The sequence below is a fragment of the Hipposideros armiger genome, unplaced genomic scaffold (assembly GCF_001890085.2).
Source record: "Hipposideros armiger isolate ML-2016 unplaced genomic scaffold, ASM189008v1 scaffold_46, whole genome shotgun sequence".
NCBI lineage: Eukaryota > Metazoa > Chordata > Mammalia > Chiroptera > Hipposideridae > Hipposideros > Hipposideros armiger.
In genome coordinates, this window is record NW_017731396.1 from 2279470 (window position 1) to 2302930 (window position 23461).

A 23461-nucleotide genomic window follows, 5' to 3' on the forward strand; every position below is an offset into this window, starting at 1 on the left:
GGAGTTGGAACAAAGATGTAGTGCCCTGAGGTGACAATGAGGACAACACTCATGGGCAAACACCAGTTCCGACACATTTGTTTAATATCTAGTCATGTTAATTATAAATATCCCATACTAAGGAAGAGTAAGAAAGTTTAAAAAGAGTTCCCAATCTTTCTTTTTATGAATGGATCTTTCTTTTATGTTAAGCCCAGGAACAAGCAAAAGCTTATCTTTCAACTGTGAAAACAGATATTCTTCATTAAGACCCAGGTTACTAGTTCTCTACTAGTCCTACTGTGAAAAGACCAATGATGGTCGATTTCACTTTTAATGTCTTAAGTATACGTCAGTGGAAGCCTGTTTCTCCCTATCAAAACAGCCTCGGTGGTGAGGCCTACCATTCCAGCAGGAGGGCTTCTCACAGCAGGTAAATGAGCCAGCTCTCAGTCACTAGCTCTGCCTAAAGATATGTCTGCAAAGCATGCGTGAACCTGGTGATGCCCTTCCCCCTGCGCTGCTGAACACTGCTGCTTTGCTCCACCCTCTGCTCTCATCACTAAATCTGTTATATCTGAGTGGCTATAAGTAAGGTGCTATGTGGACAACGTGACTCTAGCCCTTCGTCCAAAGACCCCATGTTGGATCCTGAGCCCAAGGTGATGACACGTGGCCATAGTTCCTGTGGTTCTTTCTCACTGCCTTGTCATGACTCTCCTCCTGAATCTACTCATTCCCAATCACTGAATCAAATATTTTCGATTCAAGATGTCTAGGCTAGCTAGTAGAGTGAGTAAACAGATGAATGAGAAGTAAAACAAATGAAGAAAAACATGAAGACACTAACTTAAAAATCATAACACTATCTGAGTTAAGGTATTGTAAACAAACATGGTCTTCCTGTTACTTTCTGAGAAGAGTTGAGGTCCTTGGCAAATTCCTGGGAAGGACGCCATCCTACCCACTCTCCATCATCTTTTCTTTCTATCCCAAGAGAAGCAAACGATAACTGCTCAAATTTCTACCTTTTCCGTAATAATCTTTGGAATTCTCCCATCTAAGTTATTTTAATAACTCACTGCCCACCATTTAGAAAATTCAAAAGAGCTGTAGCTATTCAGGAAAGGGTCAGTAAGACACATAGCAGGAACACACTTGGCCAGTTTATTTCACCCACATAAACCTAATCATAGTACTGGAAAATAAAACCATATCGCAGTTAAGAGCATAGAGTATGGAAGGCAGACACATAATATTCTGAACTCCACACTATACTCCTTACTAGCTTTATAATCCAAAAGAAATTACTTAACCTTTCTAAGTCTCAATTTCTTTATCTAGAAAAATGGTGTTAAATATACAAGATACCTCTTATGTTGCTAATGAGAACAAAATGAACAAATATGGAAACAGCTTAGCACAGACTGATGTATAATAAACATTAAATAACCATCAGTTACTTATGCTATTATTGTCAGTCATAAGATCTTACGTTCAAGTCTTAGGCACTCTTCAAAGGCTCTCTCTCTCCCCTTTTTATTAGCTGTTAGACTAAAAATGAGCATAACTATCTGGGAATTTCAGTAAGTGCTTTTCTGAAAAGCTAAAATTTAATAATAAGCAGACAGACTGAAAAGCTGCTGTGGAAACTCGCAAGGTTTCATTAAAACACACACACAGAACGACAAGACCGTCTCTAGTTCTAGCAATGTTACTCAGTCTCCTCAAATGCAAAAAATGGATGGGAGGGAGCGCATTAGACCATGTCCAAGGTCCTTTTAGCACTAAGTCTGTGATTTACAAGATGTTCCCACTTTTATCATTTATTTTCAACAAGTCCCATCTTTTCCAAATGTAAAATGAAAACGACAGCAATTCTCATCCCAATTACCTCCAAACGTTGTAAGAAATAAGTGCTGCTAAAGTAGTTTTAAATTGTAGAGCAATATACTGTATAAGATTTTATTAAGATATTTTTAAACGGCTTCAGATAAACCTTGGGCCAAATGACGTCTGTTGAAAAAAGTCACGTAGTGTAAAAAGTTGATTATTATAAGCTCAGCCCGTGAGGAAAGTATTATAAAGATGGAAGACTGGTTCTGTTGGTTTGTTTGCTAAAATAAGTTACTTCATATAGTTTTTAAGGGTTATAATTTACATTATCTTTATTAAAAAGTTAATTGAAATGTCAAAAAAATATTCTTCAAGCCATATATACGACAAAAGTAACAGCAGTTAGAAAGCATCTTATGGCAACATACAAATTTTTCGATAGGTGTTCAAATACTAGTTGAGCTGACAAGAGAATGAATACTAATAGCTCACCTTATCTTGTAAGGAAAAGGTCCCAGGAAAGCCAGCAAAGAGAAACTTGTTCTTGACTTTCAACTTCCCCAAGTTTGCGACAATCAGATTATTCGATCTGGAACTTTCTGGGACAAGGAGAACAGGAGCACCAGCCTCAATATCCAGGAGAACCCGTGAGCAGCGCTGGGCTTGATCTCTCACCTGGAAAAGGAAAGAAAAATGACTCGGAGGCTCAATTAATTTCCTAATTTTACAATCAAACAACCTCAGGTTCCCAAAAGTTTCATGACATTATAAATCTAAAACAACTAAAATCACACCGAGTATAGTCTATGACCACCATGGAGTTAAATTAAAAATCAGTAACAAGAAGATAACAGAAATCCTCAATATTTGGAAATTAGATTATTCACTTCTAAATAACCATGGGTCAAAGAAGAAATCACAAGGGAAACAGAAAACTATTTTTACCTTAGTGATTAAAAAAAAAAAAAAGCATATTGAAATTCACAGGATGAACTTAAAACAGTAGAGACAAATGTTTAGCATTAAATGTTTATAAAGATTTAAAATCAATAATCACGGCTTCCATCTTAAGAAGCTATAAAAGGGAAAAGCAAAATAAACTTAAGTAGAAGGAAGAAAATAATAAAGAACGGAAACCACTTATTTAGAAAACAGAGAAAAACCAATTAAACACAGAACAATACCCAACAACCACTTTCCAAGTGCTAACCATAATATAGGCCTCATTAATTTGTTTTTTGAAAAGACTGATGAAAATTGATAAACCTCTACCCATACGTTTCAAAAAAAAAGGAAGGAAACAAAAAATGCCACTATCAAGGAGTGGGGGACGTTGCTACAGAACCTACAAATATTAAAAAGATAAGGGAAACTATGAATGATTTCACGCCAACAAACTGACAATTTAGGTAAAGTAGACAGACTCCTTAAAAACACACACTCAGGCCAGCCAAGTGGCACACTGGTTAGGAGTTGGCTTGGGACGCCAGCTCTGAGCAGCAGGGCCCCGGTTCGGATCCCACATGGGCCAATAATGCTGCGCCCTCTACAGCTAAGGTGGTGAACAACACCTCAACCTGGAGCTGGGTTGCCGTGAGTCGCCGGCATCGCCGTAGGCTGCAGCCCCTGCTGCAGTAGGCTGCCGTGAGCTACCGTGAGTGGCTGGCAGCCAGTGTGAGCTGCCATGAACTGCCGTGAGCTGCTGTGAGCAGCTGTCCAATGGCCAGCAAGCGACTGCCTCACCCAGGAAGAGTGCAATGATGGTACCAACATGGGCCAGTGAAGTGACGACCTCCACAACTAGAGTGAAGAACAAAAGGACAGCAACTTGTCTGTTTCCCTTCCCCGATTCTCCAATGCTGTTCCCCTCCCCCAACCCCCCAATAAAAATCTTAAAAAAAAAACAAAAAACAACACACTCATACAAACTCTCTATAGCTAAGATCATACTGGATGCTGAAAGATAGAATGTTTTCCCCCTAAGATAAGGAACAAGGCAAGGATATCCACTCTCACCACTTCTTTGCAACATTGTAATGAAAGTCCTAGTCAAAAAGTGCAGGCTGGAAAGGAAAAAATAAAACTCTCTTATTCTCAGACAACATAATCATCTTTGTGGAAACCAGTACAGAATCTAAAGGAACTAGAATAAGGAAGTTTATCGAGATTGCAGGACACAAGGGCGATATATGAGGTATAATAAACAAATACGGTGAGTGTTTAAATTTAAAAAACTTATTACAGTAAAAGACACACTGCCATTAATCCCCCTCAAAATATTACCCCTCGTTTCAAACACGCTTATCCCATCATTCTTGCCACTTTCTGAAGCGGTTCTGGAAGTCCTCTTTCGTGAGTGTCTTTAGTTGCACTGTCGTGGCTGCCTTGATGTCCTGAGTCATTTTGAGTTTGGGGAAGAGCTAGAAGTCGCATGGCACCAGATCCGGTGAATAAGGTGGATGAGGACACACCATAATGTTTTTATTTGACAGAAATTGCCATATACCAGAAGCAATGTGTGACACAGAACATTGTCATGATGGAGGATGATTTATGGCACACTTTAAAAGCACACCTTCTCTCAACCATAGCTCACACCCAACTGACGCCACAGAACAAGTTGAAATTTGTCACACAGTTACTAAGGTTCAAGGCGCCGACTTCCTGTATTCAAGATCCCTGCCTTTCCATTGGATGGCACTTGGCAGCAGCATTCACCTAATTTTTTGATCAGTACCTCGTACAAGTCAATTCTATTTCTTACACTCTTAATAAACAATTGGTCACTGCAATTTTTTTATAAATTCATTTCATTTATAATAGCATCCAAAATTGGAAATACGCAGGGATAAATTTAACAAAATATGTGTTAAGACCATCTAATGACAAAATACTGCTGAGAAATTGAAGACTTAATTAAATAGAAGGATATACCACACTCAAAGACCATGTCAGGGTTATTTATTCTCCTCACCTCCAAGCGCCATCCCATGCCTCACTAGAGTTCAGCAACGGCTGGATTCCTATAGCATTGTTTAACCCCGTTGCCCTTTCAAGACTAGCGTTGGTGACAATTTTCCTCATATACAGATTCAACGCAATTTCAATCAAAATCCTAACTGACTTTCTTGTAGAATAGACAAGCTGATTCTAAAATTTATAAGGAAAAACAGAGGACCTACAATAACCAAAACATTCGAAAATAAAGAACGAAGCTGGAGAACTTCCACTACCTGATTTCAAGACACACCACAAAACAACAGTACACAAGACAAGGTGGTACTGTCATACACTTAAATATAAATCAATGCAACAGAATAGAGAAGAAATACACACATAAATATATAGTTAACTGATTCTCAACAGAAGTGCCAAGATAATTCAATGGGAAAAGAATAGTCTGGGTATGTATATGGGAAAAAAATCTCAGCCCTTACTTCACAAAATACACAAAAATCAACTCAAAATGGAACAGAGCTAAAATTATAAAACTTCTTAAAGAGGATATAGAAGAAAATTTTCGCCACCTTGTGGTAGGCAGAGATTTCTTTGATAAAACACAAATAACACCATAAAAGAAGAAAATTTTACTTCATCAAAATGAAAAACTTCTACTTTTTAAAAAATAGTGTGAAAACTTAGATGAGCCAAAAAAATAAAAAATAAAAACAAAACAACAACAAAAAATCAGATGAGCCACTGCCTAATCATAATGAATTATCTTTTTTCATATTTCTATCTTCAAGCTCCATGAGGGGAACGACCTTGTCTTTCTTCTTTGCCATTATGTTGCTAGCACCTGGCAGTCTATGACACATCCTTCCACAATAAACGTTCACTAAATAATTGAAGAAATGAAAAAACAAGGTTGTGATAAGATCAAATGAGAGAATATATGTGAAAGCGCTTTGAAAACTACAAAGCACCATTAACATAAATAAATAATTATTAACCAATGTACAGCATACTTATTTTTGCTATCTCCATTTTCCTTCTACAAGTAAGTCAACAGAAGAACAGCAAAAACAGTAACTCGCCGCTGGTCACACAGCTTATAGCGGCAACACCCAGGCTGCAGGTTCTTGTCCCAGGATTTCTAAATTGCATGTCAAAAATCTGTACTCTGGTTCCTCAGTGAATAAGGAAATTCAATACAAGAGACATCACATAAGGTAGAAGACACAGGAAAATGATGTCATACTTCTGGGGTAAAAATAAAGGAAACAATTTATATTTGGCACAATCGAATTAGGTATCTGATGCTCTAATTTCAAACATCAAGATTAAAAAGAAATTTAAAGTCCCACTGGATCATTATTTATAGACACTAGAAAATATAGGAATAAAAATCCAGCTAAAGTCAAAGGCAGATAATACCACCTATTACCAGTACAATAATAGGAGAAAGGAATTCAAGTATCAAACAAAATAGCCTCTTAATCTTATCAGCAAGCAAAATAGGTTTCTTTAGCTCTTTCTGTGAATCGAACAGCGAGGACTCAAACAGCTAGGATTAAAGATCCTTGAGAAAATCAGGTTTTCTTCAAAGCCCACACATTTAGCACTAATCAAAATAGGGAAACATGCCTTTAACCTTCTGTTTGTTTTATATAATTTGATAAAGCAAAGCTTAATTATCTATTTAATTTCTGCTTCCCCCAGGAAGTTAAACCCAATTACTCAGTAATGCACAGTGTCTCATTTCCCAACCCAAATGATTGGTTCCCCACACTAACACTATTGTTTAAACCACACATGTAAAAATAATTGTTTTAAATGTACATAATTCTAACAGACAACATTCAGTAAAGTTGTACTGGGAGTCACAAAAATGTACATGGCTTTATAGGACTAAATCCTATAAAACAATGCCACTTACGGTATTCAATACCATGTATAGGATTCCTTCCTATTAAAATTACTTGAAAAATAAACTATGTGCACAAAGATATTCATGGAAGTATTACTCAGAGGAATGAAAAACTGGAAGCAATTCAAATGTTAAAAAATAAGGAAATGGTTAAGTAAACTGACGTGATGGAATATACAATCATTAAATAGGATAGCTATGAAAAATGCAAAGCAAGATGAAAAAGATTATGAAAAAGGGTTATGAGAAGCTGGATTCCAAAAGTGTATGCATAAACTTAACACATTTTATGTATTTTATTGTGGGTACTATATGCTTTTCCTCAATTGAAAAGGTTTTTAAAAAGCATATGTAGACCATAAATATAATACCATTTTATACTCAGTAATTGGCCCCAAATAAAAAGGTTGACAATGCAAGTGTTGGTGGCAAGGATATGAATTACAGGGAATTGTTATACACTGCTGATGGGTGTGTGTGATGGAGGCAGCCATTTTAAAAAACAATTATCTTGTAAAAAGAAATATGCGATTAGCCTATGGCCCAGTAATTCCACTCCTGAGTATCTCAGAAACACTCTTACACTTGTGCATCAGTAGACATACTACACAATAGCAAGACGCTGTACACAATCCCAGGGTCCAACAGGAGAATGGATAAATCATGTGTGTTACACCAATAAAATACAACAGTGAAAGTAAATGAGATGCAATCACATATAACAACCTGAATGACTCTCAACACACTAAGGGACCAAAAAAAAGCAAGTCATAGAACATTAAGCACAGTTTAATACCATTCTGTAAAGATCAAAACAAGCAAAATAAGACATTGCATGGGAGCTTTCTTTCTTTTTTTTTAATTTTAAAGCTACTGGTAGACCCAAAAGCAGGACAATGGTTACCTAAGGCATTGACAGGGGAATGGGGGATACATGCAGCAGTCTTAATAATGTTTTAATTTTTATTTTGGTGCTGGGTTCATGGATGTTCATTTTATTATCATACTTTGTAACTTGTATATATGCTACAGATATTTTTATATCTGTCAAAAACTTTTTTTTTTTAAACTTTCTAAGGAGAGAAAAAAAGTTACATACTCCATGATTATAACCATGGAAACATGTATACGGCGAAAATGAAAATAAATAAAAACATACCTATCATGCCATGAGACTGGAAAACTGATTCTTTTTTCTAAATTCCCTATAATTTCTTTATGCTACTTCGAAACTTTTTAAAAATACATTCTCTGGAAGACACACAGGAAACCGGTGACACTGGCTGCTTCCAGGAGAGAAACTGGGCAGTTAAGAAAAAGTGACTGAGAAGATGGCTTTTCTCCAAATGTCCTTTTTTACTTTGATGCTGTACCAAGTCAATATATAACATATTCAAAAATTTTCAATTTAAATTAAAACAAAATTTTTAAATGTTGCCCCTATAAAGACAGCATCTATTTCTTAAATTATAATATTTTAACTAATAATTTAAAAATAAATAAAAACAAGTTTTACAAAGAGCTTTATTATAATCATTTTCTGCAGTTCCCAAACTGTGTGCCGAGGTATCACAGGACACCGCCACACACTCACAGTACACATGTTGCCAAGCCACTTTAATTTTTTAAGGAAACACATCATCTGTCAGACACTGCACGAACTATTAGCTTGAGGTAGTTCACATTCAATGTCAAATCATGTGACATTCCTTTCAGACAGGTCTCATCTTTGCAAAACTATTGTCGGAAAAGTCATGACGCATTTTTGCAATAAAAAACAGAAAAAATATGTCATGACTTTTCCAACAACCCAATAGGTCTTAAGCAGTTGATGTGACAAAAAGCAAGAACCATGAGAAAATAAACGCGGAACATGAAATGAGGGTTGTGATGTCCAATCTGGTTCCAAGTTCCAGTAATTGTACAAAGCCCAAGAGTACATGCATCCAACTAGTAAGTAATTGTGGTTATTTAAGAATGAAGTAAAAATATTACTCTTTCCTTTATGTCTGATTACTTTTCAAACAGCTACTAAATTGTTTGGACACAAGTACTTATTAAATTGTTTATTCTTAATTACTTTGTAAATGGAAAGGCCATTAGGTGTTTCTTTTGACCTAGGATGTGTCATGGAAAAACTTCTAAGACGTTACGGGAGCAATGAACTAAGAATTGGGAACGTCTAACCTATTCGAAGAAACCCTCTTTATATATGTTCTTCGGGACCCCTTTCAAAGAGAAGAATCCTCACTAAAGTCCTAGAAGGGCCAAAAGTCTTTAGTGTTATCCATAAATTTCTTTTATCTTTTTTTAGAGAAAGGTAAAGCTAAACTTTAAAGGTGATTAGAACACGATACAGCGAATAAGGAATATAAGCTCTCCAATTACAGTAAGAGTTCTATAGAAAAGCAGTTACATGGAGGACATTAGTAAGCATAAAATTACCGAATTTTACTTCATTCAGTGAAATTTTCCAGATTTATCTCTAGAGGCTTAAAAGTTCTATGGATCAAGCTGAAAAGGCAACTTGGAGAAGTAAGAGAACCTACCGTCTGGCCCTCAATCGCAGCTCGCTGGCGCCCTAAGACATCTTGCAGCTGAGTGAAGTGCTGGATGAAGGCCACGACCTCGGCCTGGAAGCGCTGGGTGTGCACATACTGCACGGAGGCCATCTGAAGGCTCACTCGGATGTCGTGTTCTCTCCGGAGAAGAGGGTCGGGCCGGCCGTATCTAGGCACAAGGGCAAAAATGTGACTGACAGCAGCAAGGTGCAAGTTGGTATTTGAAGAACACTTGCATTGATTTAGGGTTTTCCCTAGAAAACAGCCTTAGCTATCCACATGGAAAACCACATCAAGTTTTACAAAGCAAACTCCAATAATCCCTCCCTTTCTAAGCTTCAGCAATGTGATCAGGATGTTAAATGCAAGTCTGATGACAGCCGGGGCTATGAACAGGTAGGCAGCTCGAGGCACTAAGGTCACCTGATTCCAGAGCTCACTCAGAAGCCAGTGTGGTTCAGACCTTTCACCTGGGCCTCTTATTCCCTGCCTTTAAGGAGAAGGGATTATTCCTGCTCATCCTGTCCTAGCAAAGACTGTGACTATATGAACTTGAAAGATAATAAAAATATTTATTATGCCATGAAACAATGGGTAAAGCAAGTTAGGCCACAGAACCAGTGTTTCTGGGGAAAACTACCTTCTGAAGGCAGAAAGAAATCTTCTTTTAACTTCAGTGAAATGCTGGCCAAAGAGGCTTAGCATCTATCGATCTTCCAAGACAAATTAGAAAACTTTTACGAATGGCATTCAGTTTAACGGAGCATGGTGCCATAATAATAGATTATCATAAAGGACATAGTCAACTGGGGAAAGGAACTCACATTTGCTAAGCACCTATTTTGTGCCAGGCAGAGAGTTAAGGGTTTTATATTAATTATCTCGTGTATCACAGAACCATGCCACTGTGGTCGGTAATAATAAAAATATAGCAATCTAAATTCGCAGTAGAGTATGATATCCTCTTCCTGAAAATGAAAGAAAAAGTTCTCAGACATCTTTAGAAATAGTTTTTCTCAATTCTGTTTGAACATAAGAATTGCTTTGGCAAGTTAAAAAAATAAGTTAAATTCAAAAAGAAAAAGGGGCGGCCGGGTGGCTCAGTTGGTTAGAGCACATGCTCTGAACAAGGTTGCTGGTTCGATTCCCACATGGGCCAGTGAGCTGCACCCTCTGCAACTAGACTGAAGACAACAACTTGAGCTGAGCTGCCGGTGGACGGCAGGATTGCTCAGTTGGTTAGAGCGCGTGCTCTTACCAACAAGGCTGCCAATTCGATTCCTGCATGGGATGGTGGGCTGCGCCCCCAGCAACTAGATTGAAAATGGCAACTGGACTTGGGAGTTGAGCTGCACCCTACAGAACTAGATTGAAACAACTACTTGACTTGGAGTTGATGGGTCCTGAAAAAAACACTGTTCCCCAATAAAATTTCTTTAAAAAAAAAAAAAAGACAAAGGACAAGAACAGATCAGAATATTTGGGGGCAGAGCCAGATATCTATATTTTCTAGCAGCTCCCCCAAAGGTTGAGAAGCCTCCATTTTAAACTTTTTGCCTTCTGAGAAAACCATTCTGTTATAACTACATAGGCCTAAAGATGCCTTCTGAATTCTAAAACTGAAGAGATTCAATACAGATTATGTTTATACAGAAAAAATGCATAATGTAATTTAACACCCATATCTTCAACAGCTTTCTCAGGCTGAGATCATTCCAGAATGTTTAGAGCTTCATGGAAACTGATCCAACTTAGTCCCTTCAATATTTAGATTTAAAAACTGATGCATGGAAACGAAGTGAGTTGCCTGAGGTCACATAACAAGCTAGTTTGAAACCAGAATGAAAGCCCAGGCTTTTTAATAATCAGCATTATTTCAATCATACCCCATCTGTTTATGAAACCCGAGCAGCCCACTTCAACACAGATCCATTTTAATATAAATCAGGATTCCTCACAACTAGATCATATCAAATTTATGTTAGAAGGTAAACATTTTTTAAACTGTTCTTCATTGTTTAGGCAACAAGAATTTGAAACAGCATGCAATTATGACAAAATGGCGAGTGAGAAAAAAGCGATGTTTTTACTTAAAAGTCTGGAAGATGAGTGCTTCCTCCCCACTGGTCGTGAACCGCTCTCTGTAAAACTCTCCGTGGGCTGTAAGGTCACTGAGAGACAGGCTCCCCAGGCTTCCTTGTAAGGACAGGTCTCCCTCTAGGGATGTTAAAAGTAGAACGCATTACGTATCTTTTTTTGTCATACACCTTAAATATGTCTGGAACAAAAACTGATAGACACATGCCTCAAACTTTTCATCATTTCATCAAACTACATGTCAAAAGCCAATTTTCATATTCCAGTGCTCCCAGAAAAAATATTTTATGCAATCTTTCGAGTAGTCTCAGTGCAGAAGTCCAAAGGGGACTGAAATAACACAGCAACATCACACTTTAACATTTATAAGGGGAAAGAAATTAAAACACACACTTTTAAGGATAACACATTTACAAATACAGAGAGAAACGTGATTCCTCTGTGATTAGATCACTAACTAGAACTAGTGAAATATCTAAGGTCTATTCATTGTACTGTGGATAGAAGAATAAAAAAGGAAGTATCAGAGGTACGGCTGGTGTTCAAGCCACCTTAAGTGGTTTTGGTGTGGTTTAATTAAAAAACAAAATTAATGAGATAGGCAGACACTGGAGACTGATTTGAAACTAATGCAATATATCACAGGCGTGAAGCCCCTGGATGGTGGTAGAACAAAGGGCTGTTGAACCATGTACACCTGAGATGCGAAGTTACCATGAATCATTCTTAACGTGGGGTGGATATTAAAAAGGGGTGTGCAGGCCGGCCGAGTGGCGCATTAGTTAAGAGCTGGCTTGGGACGCCAGAGGGCCCTGGTTCGGATCCCACATATGAGGGCCAGTGACACTGCCCTCCACAGCTAAGATGCTGAACAACAGCTNGAAAAATCTATAAATTAAGAATAAAAAAATCAGATCTATTTAACCAAATTAAGTAATACTCTCACAGAATCCACTCATTGAAAAATCCCTATGCATGACCACTCACCCAATTTCAAAGGGGGCCACTTAAAAAAAACAAAATTTCCAAATATGGCAATCAATGAAAAAAGTTGAAAACACACCAACCTAATGTGAAACCATCTATTAAAATTCCATTATGATGTCTTAAATATTACTGGGCATAATTCAAAAAGAAAAGGTTTTTCTTGTTGATTTAAGCAAAGTATACATGAGTTGGGTTTGGAATCTTAAAACAAAATAAGACATGATTGGCGCTCCTCACCTTGACCTCTATGCAAAGATTCAAAGAAATCATGTCGGGTGAAATGCGCTTCCTCCTGACTACTGGCACTGGCAGACCCAGACAGAGGGCAAGACGCCCGGCTTACATCAGACCCAGGACCCTCTCTGCCTGCCAGCTGGGTGCAATTCAAAGAATATAATTTAATGTCTTTGATTTCCACCTGCAGACGGTCACTTCTGGATTGATCGTCTCCTGCCACAAAATTCTGGATGAATATCTGTCCCAAGTGTCCAACCAACAACTCAGGACTCCCAGGCTTCCGAGGGATGGACACAACCGGCGATTCAATGTTTATGTTCAAGATCAGCTTTACAGTGTCGGAATGAGGAGCAGCTAGGCCGAGCCCATAGATGTCATTTTCTTCCAAGGTAAAGGATTCCCGGGTCTTCCATGGAGTTTCAAAGAGTGATACCATCTCACTGTACTCAGCTGTCTTGGTAGCTAGGACTGTGGTGACTTTGGTGGCTGCGCTTTTCAGCATGCCTCGAAAATTTTCTTCCAGTTCATCCATGGACATTGTCAACTCCTTCAAAAATTTAGCAGAGTGGTTATAATGCAAGGAAGCCATCTTGAGGTTTAGAAAACATTCCTGTTTAGATTTCTCAACAAACGTGAAACTCAAAGCTTCGTTGAGGGCTGCATCTTCCATTCTGACAAATACAGATTCAAAGTAGCCAATATCACTGACAATGTTTTCATAGCCTATGGAATTCCCAATGCTGACAACATACTGGTTTTTAACATTATCTTGTGTCAAATCCATAAGCTGCAAACAGCCGAGAGAACCATTCATGTCAAATGTGCTACCCATTGAGACGTTAACTTTGGTGCCACCTATACTCGCAGTTGCAATTTTCCTGCCATATTTCTCTCCGTTTGCCATTCCCACTGTCCGAAGGAGCAATAAGTTAAGCCTGTGGATTTCTACTGCAACCTCAGTGTTTTGTTCATATGTAGATTGGTAAGTTCCTTCTTCCCTAAAGCTTCTTTCAAAATCAGTCATTAAAGGCTGAGGACTCACATCATCTTTTTCCTTGGGAAAGGACTTCTGAAGAAAACCAATCAGCTCCACAATTGTCTCTGGATTTAGGATAATATCCAAATTATTCACCTGCAATGAAATCACCTGGAGAGTGCTATCTAAGTTCATCGACGGGCACTCTGAACTCACAAACTGATATTCCAATTTAATGAGGGATTCTTGTTCTTTGGTGAGAACTCTGTCCAGTGAAACGCTAGTAGCTGATCGGTCGTTCGGCATGGCAGCATGAGTGAAGGGGACCGCATTAGACCCAGACGCAGGAGACTGGGCCCTGCTATCCCGGAGGCTTCCTGTGGGGACATCAAAGCTCAAGTTCTTATGTGAAGCCATCAAAAGGTCAAAATCAGCACCATAAGTCTGCATGGTGTCCACCAGGAGTAAACCATGGACAGTGAGGGAGACTTCAGCATCGTAAGGCCTCTTCACAAAGTGAGCGTTGGTACCAAATACTTTGAGCACAGAAATGTACCGGCCATTGCTCTCCACACCAAGCTGCATACAGTTCACTTTAAACTCAGCCAGGAGGAGCTGTGACTCCACCAGAACCTCCCGGGTATGCTGCTCCAACATCACGATGCTCTGGGTCAAGTTCATGACTGAATCTTGCAAAGTTCCACGCTGATCATCTTGGGGGAAGATCTTCTCTTTAATCTGAGTCTCGGAAGGCTTCATTTCTGGGGTGGTGAGGAGGGCAAAGCAATTCTTGAGAGCACATATTTTATCCTCATTGATGTGGATTTTTAAATCTGGCAGGTTGCCTGAGAGCACGGCTCCAGGGTACTTGGGGTCTGAAGTATAAATCAGTCGACGTTCTAACTGCAGGTGAACGTTGAATTTCTCGACCACATGGGTTGGCCCCACATCGATATCCTGGACATGCTTCCAGTTGTCCTTCACTCGTCCAACCATGATCTGGAGGTCCAGAAAGGACAGGGAGTACCTCTCATACATCTTCGTGCTCAACAAGTGTGCTTGAAGCCGCTCTTCACTGAATTCAACTCCAGAAAATGGGGGCGTTTTCTCCCCGTTGCTGCTGCTTGTCTCAGGAGGTGGGGTGTTGGGTGGTGTGGCAAGAGGGGTCTTATACTCATCATCACTAAACTGATTGTCCTCAGATGCTGACCCTTCCCCACTTTTCCTCTTGGAGTCATCTGCAGGTGAGAAAGAGAAGATTCAAAATCTATGTCCGCTCTTGCCTGCTGCTTTCCTTTAATGCAATAATTAAGAAAAGTAGAGAATCAACCAACTCCAATTTGAGGAAATAAATGGATGAAAACTCTCAGCATAATATTCTGTATTTACCATGTATTCAGTGTGAACTTAACTATTAATTTTGAAATCAAAACACAAAGAGACAAAGCATATGAACAGGAGAAAAGATGAAGACCAGCTGACATAAGAACACACGTCAGGGTGCAAAAACCAACCACCTGCTGCCCAAAACTGCTTCCCCACAATCTGAGCCGCACTGCCATGAGCAGCTTTCATCAACCCTTCTCACATCACTCTCCATAATTATGTTACTTTTGCCAGTATTTGTCTATGTGTTCATTTTGTTCCGCCCACTAGCATGTTCCAAAAGAACAGAGGTCTCATCTGTCTTACTCAACATGATACCCCAAGTGCTAGATCAGTGCTGGNAAAAAAAAAAGGAGGTGTGCTACCCTGTTGCTTCTGTAAAACAAATTTTATTGTCATAATTAGCATTATGAAACGACAACTAAGGGGTTTATACTGAGCATGCTAGTTCAGCTCCCAACAAATCAAAGACACATACTCATTTTTTATTCTTAATGTCCTCTGGCAAAAATATGCAAGATTCTCCAATGTGAAAGACCTATCTCTTCTAGGAAGCATTTATAAATTAATTTATACCAGGCATAAAAACCTGAATTTCAGTTCATTCCTTCCCCAAAAGCCATTCTTGATTTTAACTACAGAGCCAACATTTGAGCTTTGTAATCATCCATATTTCATTACTTGTTCCTTCAGGAAGGAACGGCATCTTATTCACTTTATAAAATCCTGACTGTTTAGAACTTGATATAGTGGATCACTTGTGTCCTACTAAGAATTTCAACCTACACAGTCCCATTAGAAAGAATGCCAGGTGTGCTACCATACCCTCCTGCTTAAAACCATGGGTCCTCCTGGTGGCTCCCCCTCTTTATGTCAACAGAGTGAACATAAGCCCTGGTTTCCCAGAGACAGCCTTGTTACATGGCAGGTATAATTAGCATATGATCATTTCCCAGGTGCCCCCTTCCACTCTCCAAAAATGTCCCAATTCGGGAAAAAAAAAATCAGGTAAGTCACCCACATAAAAACACAGGTGCCAGGGCCCCATGCCAACCTACTGAATCAAGATTCCTGGGGTAGGGATGGGGTGCACCAGACACCCGCGTTTTTAACAAGCTGTCCACATGATTCTGATCCATTGGCCAGTGTGTGGGAAACGCCACCATAAATCACGGCCGGACCAATAACCACAATCAAGACCCGGCCTCCACACCGTAGCATGCGAGGACAATTAGATTTGTGAGCAAGATATTCAAATTCTTACCAGATTTTGCAAGTTTGATTTTTCCCCACTTACCAATCATTTCCAGGTGTGCCACTAATTTGGACACACTCGCTTTCGCAAGCTCACTGGTGGTCTTATTCAGCACGAGAGAGAGCGAGTGAACCTAAGAACACAGAAGATAGAGCAAGGCAAATATTACCAGGGGAAAAAGGGCATCTTTCAGGCAAATAGCAGAACAAAAATCAAGGAAGAAACAGAGTGGCTCGGGCTATCTGAAGGTAAAGCTTTTGTTGATGCTAATTTCATTTCAGCTTTCATTTGCCAGTCAAACCATATAATCTAAGGAAAGAACTGATGAAAAAGGAACTCAGCTGCACAATCTACAATAAAACCCAGGTCCTGTGGAGTCTTTGTCTATGATTGCCTTGTCTAGGCTCTGTTAGTGAAATGTTTTACGTTATGAAACAATTTTTCTCATTTTTGCATTTGTCTTTAATATTGCACTTTTCCTTCATCACTCATAGAGGTTCATTAAGTCAAGTCACACTAAGAAATCTGTCAAAACCAAATGATAAATGTAATTTAGAATCCTGCTGAATGTCTTTGGACAAATACTTAATTGAAGCCCCGCTGACTATTGGGACTTCACCTAGGAACCACAATCAAAGATTTTCTTTCTTTCAGTAACAACTGAAAATAGAAGAAAGTCAAAACCCTCTGTCTTGGGAATAGCATTCTTTGTAATAAATAAATTCTGTATTGTAACACTGTCATTTTAAATACTCAAAGGACGTATATATCTAGGATATGCTGAGGCAGACACTTCTGAAGGCCATCACCGGGGACAATGAAGGAGCAAAGAGACATTCAAACCTCAATTCACACTCACTGCTTCCAAATGGCAGAAACCATGCCACATAACCCCTTAATCTTCAGTGCCGACCACAAGGTAGGTGCTCAGGAAATGTTTGATGAATAAATGATTGGGAGAAAAAAGATAGGGAAAGAAAATCAGGTAAGGAACAAAAGAAGGAAAAACACTTGTAGAAGAAGGCAGGGGAAAAAAGAGTGGTAACTGCAGATGGAGCAACGAACTCTGGGGCCACTCCAGGGCCATTCAGGTTCCCTGCAGTAAGCTTTTTGACACAGACTACAGAAGGATCTCAAGGGAATGAGATTATCGTGAAGGGGGAAATGTAAAACCTCTGGTCACTTAATCACCAAAATAAAATACACTGAGTCTAAAACTGTCACCACCTGAACCACTATCTTAGCATGAATCTTGGTGTAAAAGTAGGACAACCAGACGTTGTATACTGCTGACATAATGCAATAGGATGCACTCAGCACCATATAAGAAATGTTTTGGGGCCGGCCAGGTGGCTCAGTTGGTTAAGAGCATGAGCTCTGAGCAACAGAGTTGCCGGTTCGATTCCCACATGGGCCAGTGAGCTGCATCCGAGCTGAGCTGCCACTGAGCTGCCAACGGGTGGCCGGATGGCTCAGTTAGTTAGAGCACATGCTCTTAACAACAAGGTTGCCAGTTTGACTCCCCCATGGGATGGTGGACTATGCCCCCCCGCAACTAGATTGAAAGTAGCGACTAGATTTTGAGCTGAGCTTGCACTCTCCACAACTAAGATTGAAGGACAACAACTTGACTTGGAGCTGATGGGTCCTGGAAAAACACAGTGTTCCCCTTCCCCAATTCCCCAATAAAAATCTTAAAAAACAAAAAAATGTTTTTACCCAAGAATTGAACCTGAATCTGATCAAGTCTCAGGAACTAACTTCCATTTCTAGAACTAGAAGCTAAAAGAAGTCAAATGGAACCCCAAGGAAACAGACAAATCTGGACTATGGACACTACAGCATACTAACCCTGTTTCTACAAGTCAACTGCATGGGAGGAACAAAGAGGAGAAAGGCTGGTTTGCTTTAATTAGCAGAGATTTAAGAGACAAGACAGCAGATGTAACGTGTGAACCTTATTCGGATCTCCATTCCAAAGATTCATGTCATTTTACTTAATTCTCCTCATTTTGTAGAGGAAACTACAGTTCAGAAAAGCAAAGTATTCCACTGAATGGCAGAGATCAAAGGAAAGATTGAGAAGTTTCTTAAACCATTCATTCCTCTACAATGCACCAGGAAATGGGCATTTTTGAGACGATCAGGGAAATCTAAGTATTGACTGGTGATTGTTACGTAATACCAAGAAACTCTTGTTAAATTTAGATGTGAAAATGCATTGTGGTTATAAAAAAAGTCTAGGGCCGGCCGAGTGTCTCATTGGTTAAGAGCTGGCTTGGGACACCAGCTCTGAGCAGCAGGGCCCCGGTTCAGATCCTACATGAGGGCCAGCAACGCTGCGCCCTCTACAGCTAAGATGGTGAACAACAGCTCAACCTGGAACTGGGCTGCCATGAGTCACTGGCGACGGCGTAGGCTGCAGTGAAGCTGCAGTGGGCTGCTGTGAGTTACCGTGAGTGGCCGGCAGCCAGCGTGAGATGCTGTGAGCCGCCATGAGCTGCCGGCCAGTGACCGGCGACTGATCTGCCTCGCCCGGGAAGAGCGCAATGATAATACCAACATGGGCCAGTGAAGCNTGTTGAAATTCACATACAAAAACAGAAACCAGGAGTAATGCTCCATCCCATACTACACATGCCTAAACATGTTACTTAGAACATGCCTGCCCTCCCTACACTCCCGAATGGCCTGCGCTGCCCAAAGGAAGCCACACTCTAACTGCTCCATCTGTGGCACCTCAGCAGGGCGCCTCCATGTCACTGCGGAAACCAAGTTTTGCTGGACTGTGAAGATGTCTCTTGGCTCTCCCTGTCTACAGCATCCTTGCATCAGCTGGTCACTTAGCATCACAAAGGGACCATCACACCCTGGAATGAAAACTGGGGTGTCAATCCAGTTGTTTTTCCTCTGATAACAGTAAATAAAAAAGGGGTGCTCTTAAGTGAGACATTTACAAAATATCAGATCCAGAACATGGAACAAAGACGAGCAGCTATAAAAGATCACATTTGTATCAAATGTGGTACAAGGGAGAAACATGATCTAATCACAGTCCCTCGGTTTTTGGTCCTTTATTCATTAAACCCTGACTGTAAAGAACATGATATTTTTTTGCTAGCTATAAAAACTTCACATTTTCAATTTAATCAGTATAACAGATACAAGCATACCTCCAGCAGGTAAAGAACTTGACAGAAAGAATGCCTGCCCTTCCCCGGCCCCCCCCCCCACGAGTTTACATATGCCCACTCACAATGAAGTCGCCCACTAGCAAACGATCGAGAGTTTGCCGGATTTCTGCCTTGGTCTGCATCTTCAGCTTGTTATACTGTCTTCGGGCAGCTTCAGCCACTCTCAGCTCAAGTTCAGACTGATAACCAAAACCTGCCAAGATTGGAAAGAGTAGAGTCAAAACTTTCACATGGCTGGGTGGAGGGAAACACTGCAACATCTGTTCTCAGCAAGAATTTCCACCAAAGCTAAACAACAGTCTGTACAACAACAGTTCCTTACTCCAGCCTGACCTGGCACTACAAGGGTAACAGGAAAGAAGCAAAACTGGGTGAGGGGCAGCCGTGGGGAGAAAGGCAGTGCATGAGGGAAGGGTACCAATGTTACTAGAATTTTTCAAACCACTGTCTGAAAGATTCCAAGCGACTATATCAAAATCCTTAAAAACATGATATTACATTGAAAGAGAAAATGNGCCAATTTCAGTCCAAAGAAGACTAATTCTCCCTTGAAAGGATCTGTCAACAGCTCAGATAATCAATTTGTTTCTAGGATGGGCCAAGTTTGTCAAAGCATGACAAGAATTATATCCTCCTGGGAAAGAGACGCTGACTTTTTAAGCAGTAATTTTCCCCATTTCTGAATGGCAATGGAATTAAGGGTCTGCCCTCTTCCTCTGTATAACTCACCCCTCCTCCACTGAAGAAGGCTAACAAGACCGATTCCCCAGGGACAAAAGGACACGATGAAAGGACTCCACGTTTACCGGAACAAGTTATCATTAGTTACATGCATTAATGATATCTCTTTGAATATATGTATTTTCCTTCCAACAGTTTATATACATAATAAAATATAAATACATATAACATAAATATAAAATAAATATGTGGCTCCAACTGTCCTGACATGAAAATCAGTTTAAAGTGTTTACCTGAACTGGATTGACAAATTTCCCTTCGATCTTCATGATGCTAGAAGTTCCCAGATCATCTGGACTAAGGGAGAAAGTCAATTCAGATTCTCTCTCTACAGGGATCTTCTCCAGTTTGAACTGAATGGTGGTGTTGTTCAGGATGTGGAAGGCTGGCATGAGAGAAGGGAAGGACAGCTGAAAACACTAACATTTACTGAACTATTGCTGATTACGTGTAGGATATATAACACAGAGCCCATGAGTTACCCTTAGACCATGAGGTCCATGACTGAGTATAAACTTTGATGACTATCCCAAGACCAAAACTCATAGTGAGCAGAGGCACAAGATAAATATGCACACAAAAAGAAATGATATTTTCATGACATGCTCCATTTGGTGGCTTCAAAATATGATGTGGANACCAAAGGGTCCCTAAGGCAGTTATTATGGGCACCAGAGAACAAAGTTACAGTCACGAATACGTTAAGTCCAAAAGAATGAGTGAAGCCTCTCCAGGTGCCATTCACCTTGCTAAACAAGGTACCAGAGGCCTCAGGGTTCTGCAAAGGCACTCGTTCACACCGAGGGGTAAAACTGGTTCATGCCCAGCTCTCCAGAGATCTCTCCCGTCTCTCGAGGAATGAAGCCTACTGCTAGCTAAGAAAATCAGAAAAGAGCAACTGAATAAAACATGATTCTCCTCCCTGACTTTTCCCATCAGCAAGCGCAAGTCCACACAGGCTAAGACATGTCCAGGAAGAACTTCATCCTCGAGGCACATGAATGTAACCGGCCGCTGGCAGGGGCCCGGGGCCCTGGGCTGGTGCTAGTCACAATGATGTACCACCAACAGGTCATTAAATTTAATACTTACACATCTCACTGCTTGATGACACAGAGCACAGCAGCCCGAAATTCAAATGCTGTCTTCATGTGTTTTGAAACATTTGCAATGAGTACCAAGGACGAGTTATAAGTGTGGCAATCCACATAATAGTAAAACTAATAATATCTGTCATTCACTGAATGCTTATTTCAAGCCATGCACACTGCACAAAGGGCCTTACCTATATTATCTCATTGAATCCTTGCAACAACCCAATGGGGTAGGCACAATTTAACACCCTCAGTTTATTGATGAGCAAATGGAGGTAAAAAGAGGTGAAAAATTTTGACCAGGGCCAAATAACTGTAGTTTGTAAACAACAAAAGTGCCAGGATCTCAACCCAGGCAGTCTGACTTCTGAGACCTCATTCTTCACAGCTGTACTGTTGCCCTCAATGAAAGCCAGTAATGTTCTGAGCAACGTGGGGAGATGATGCAAAAAGCCACATTTTAAAAGAGGCACTATGTACTAGACACTTTGCTGGGTGCCTCACACACATGACCTCATTTACTTATCTTTATTAGATGATGGAAGATGAGGAAACGGAGGCTCAGAGAAGTAAGTAATTCCACTGAATTATACAGTACAACCCAGAGGAAAGACAAAAAGTTCCTTAAGCCATTAATTTTCCCTGCCTCCAGATGGAATTTACACGAAAACCTTTTCTCAGATAGTAATGTCTACCCTTTTGTAACACACATCCAGAAGACTACATAGCGCTGCTGCCAGTAAGACCTGTTTTCTAGAGTAAATGTACAAAGACAGCATTTAAATTAACAAACCAAAATGCATTCTGAGAACGTCAAGGAGTGAAAGGGAACTGGTACCTTGAGATCCAGCTTGGTGTTAACTGGGTCCTGAAGTTCAGACTCCGGTGCGGTGTTTGCTTCTGACCTCACGTTTTGCAGAATGTCCTCAGGCGGCACCTTCATTGCATGGTTGTCCGCGGTGGAGCCAATGCCAAAGAAATCTAGTATCACGACCCAGGTCTGCAGAGTGATGAGCACGTCCAGGCAGTTAAAATCCACATCAATGCTCCGGTTCACTCGGTTATAAATGGAAGAGAATTCTGGATGCTTCTTATCCACCAGGAATATATTGATGTGGACCAAGGAATCGTCAAATTTACTCTTTCCAGCAAGTATCCTGGGCTCATCTACTGTTGGAGACGGTGGCGGGGTCAAGGGGTAGTCCTGGTCTTGGACTTCCTTTTGCTTCTTCCGGGATGCCGAGGTGGGTCTTTGGTACAGCTGAAAGACATTGGGAGCTTCTTCCATGTGAGAGGGGAGAGACCGAGGCATATCCGGATACTCCACATTGGACACTGAAGGGCAAGACTGAGAGAGATATTCTTTCTGTGCTAAACTGGAAGGCTTAGGGGCGCCCCGAGACACCATCAGGTTCTTATATTTGGAATCTGGATTTTTCTCCAGTAAGTCTTCCATCAGCAGAGAGCGCAGGGCGATCTGAATAGATAGAGTCTGAGGATGGTCTTTACTGAACTCCACCTCAAAATCCTGAAACTTTAAGCTCACAAGCCCCTGGGCCCCCAAAGTCAGATCTCCACTTAGCTGAACTTGAAGCTCCGGTATACAAAAGTTGGCTTGAATCTGGGTAAAGGATTTGACATCCTTCACAGACAAGGACTTTTGAGAAGAGTTAGAAAGACTGGAGTGGCTGAACAATCCATTCTCCTTCCTTTCAATGGAAGGTTCTCCACAGGTACTGAGGGAAGGCAGAGGAGAATTAGGGCAAGGTGAGGAGGGAGCACTGCCTGGAAACTGATTCAGATCTTCACTATACACGAGATTATCCAGCGTTTGTAAAACCTGCTCATACACATGCTTTGCTAACACCACCTGTATGCAAAGAGAAAAACTCAGTTATTCCGCTACTGTCATTAATTGCACTCGGCTACACTGCCCACAGATTTCCAAAGCTGATTAGTATGGGTTTCCCCCAAGGGATTATAAATTACTTGATAACAAGGACTGTCTCCTTTCTTTTCTGTCCTTACCTCTCTCTGACCCATGTCTATTCACAAGGCCCTCCCCCAGTACCTCACAGAATAATCTATACACAATAAATGTTCAATAAGTACTACTGATCGTAGGCCTCAGTCAGCAAAGTCACTCTAACCCCACAAAACCAACTGCAGAAATTCAAGGGAACACGGCCAAAAGCCTAACGTGGTTACACCACAGGGCTGAGAAACAGGACCCACGGCTCTAAAACCC

General features: G+C 40.4%; 1 protein-coding gene across 1 annotated transcript in view; it reads right to left on the minus strand.

The window, feature by feature from the left end:
* The window catches only part of VPS13D (vacuolar protein sorting 13 homolog D), a 299465-nt gene that overhangs the window by 223381 nt on the left and 52623 nt on the right, over nucleotides 1-23461 (minus strand). The window contains exons 15-20 of the mRNA XM_019639700.1: nucleotides 19441-19571; nucleotides 16227-16317; nucleotides 12568-14781; nucleotides 11337-11463; nucleotides 9235-9415; nucleotides 2308-2490 (exon numbers count right to left, since the gene is read on the minus strand). Of these exons, the coding sequence (XP_019495245.1) occupies nucleotides 2308-2490; nucleotides 9235-9415; nucleotides 11337-11463; nucleotides 12568-14781; nucleotides 16227-16317; nucleotides 19441-19571 (2927 nt within the window). The remainder of the gene's footprint in view (nucleotides 1-2307; nucleotides 2491-9234; nucleotides 9416-11336; nucleotides 11464-12567; nucleotides 14782-16226; nucleotides 16318-19440; nucleotides 19572-23461) is intronic.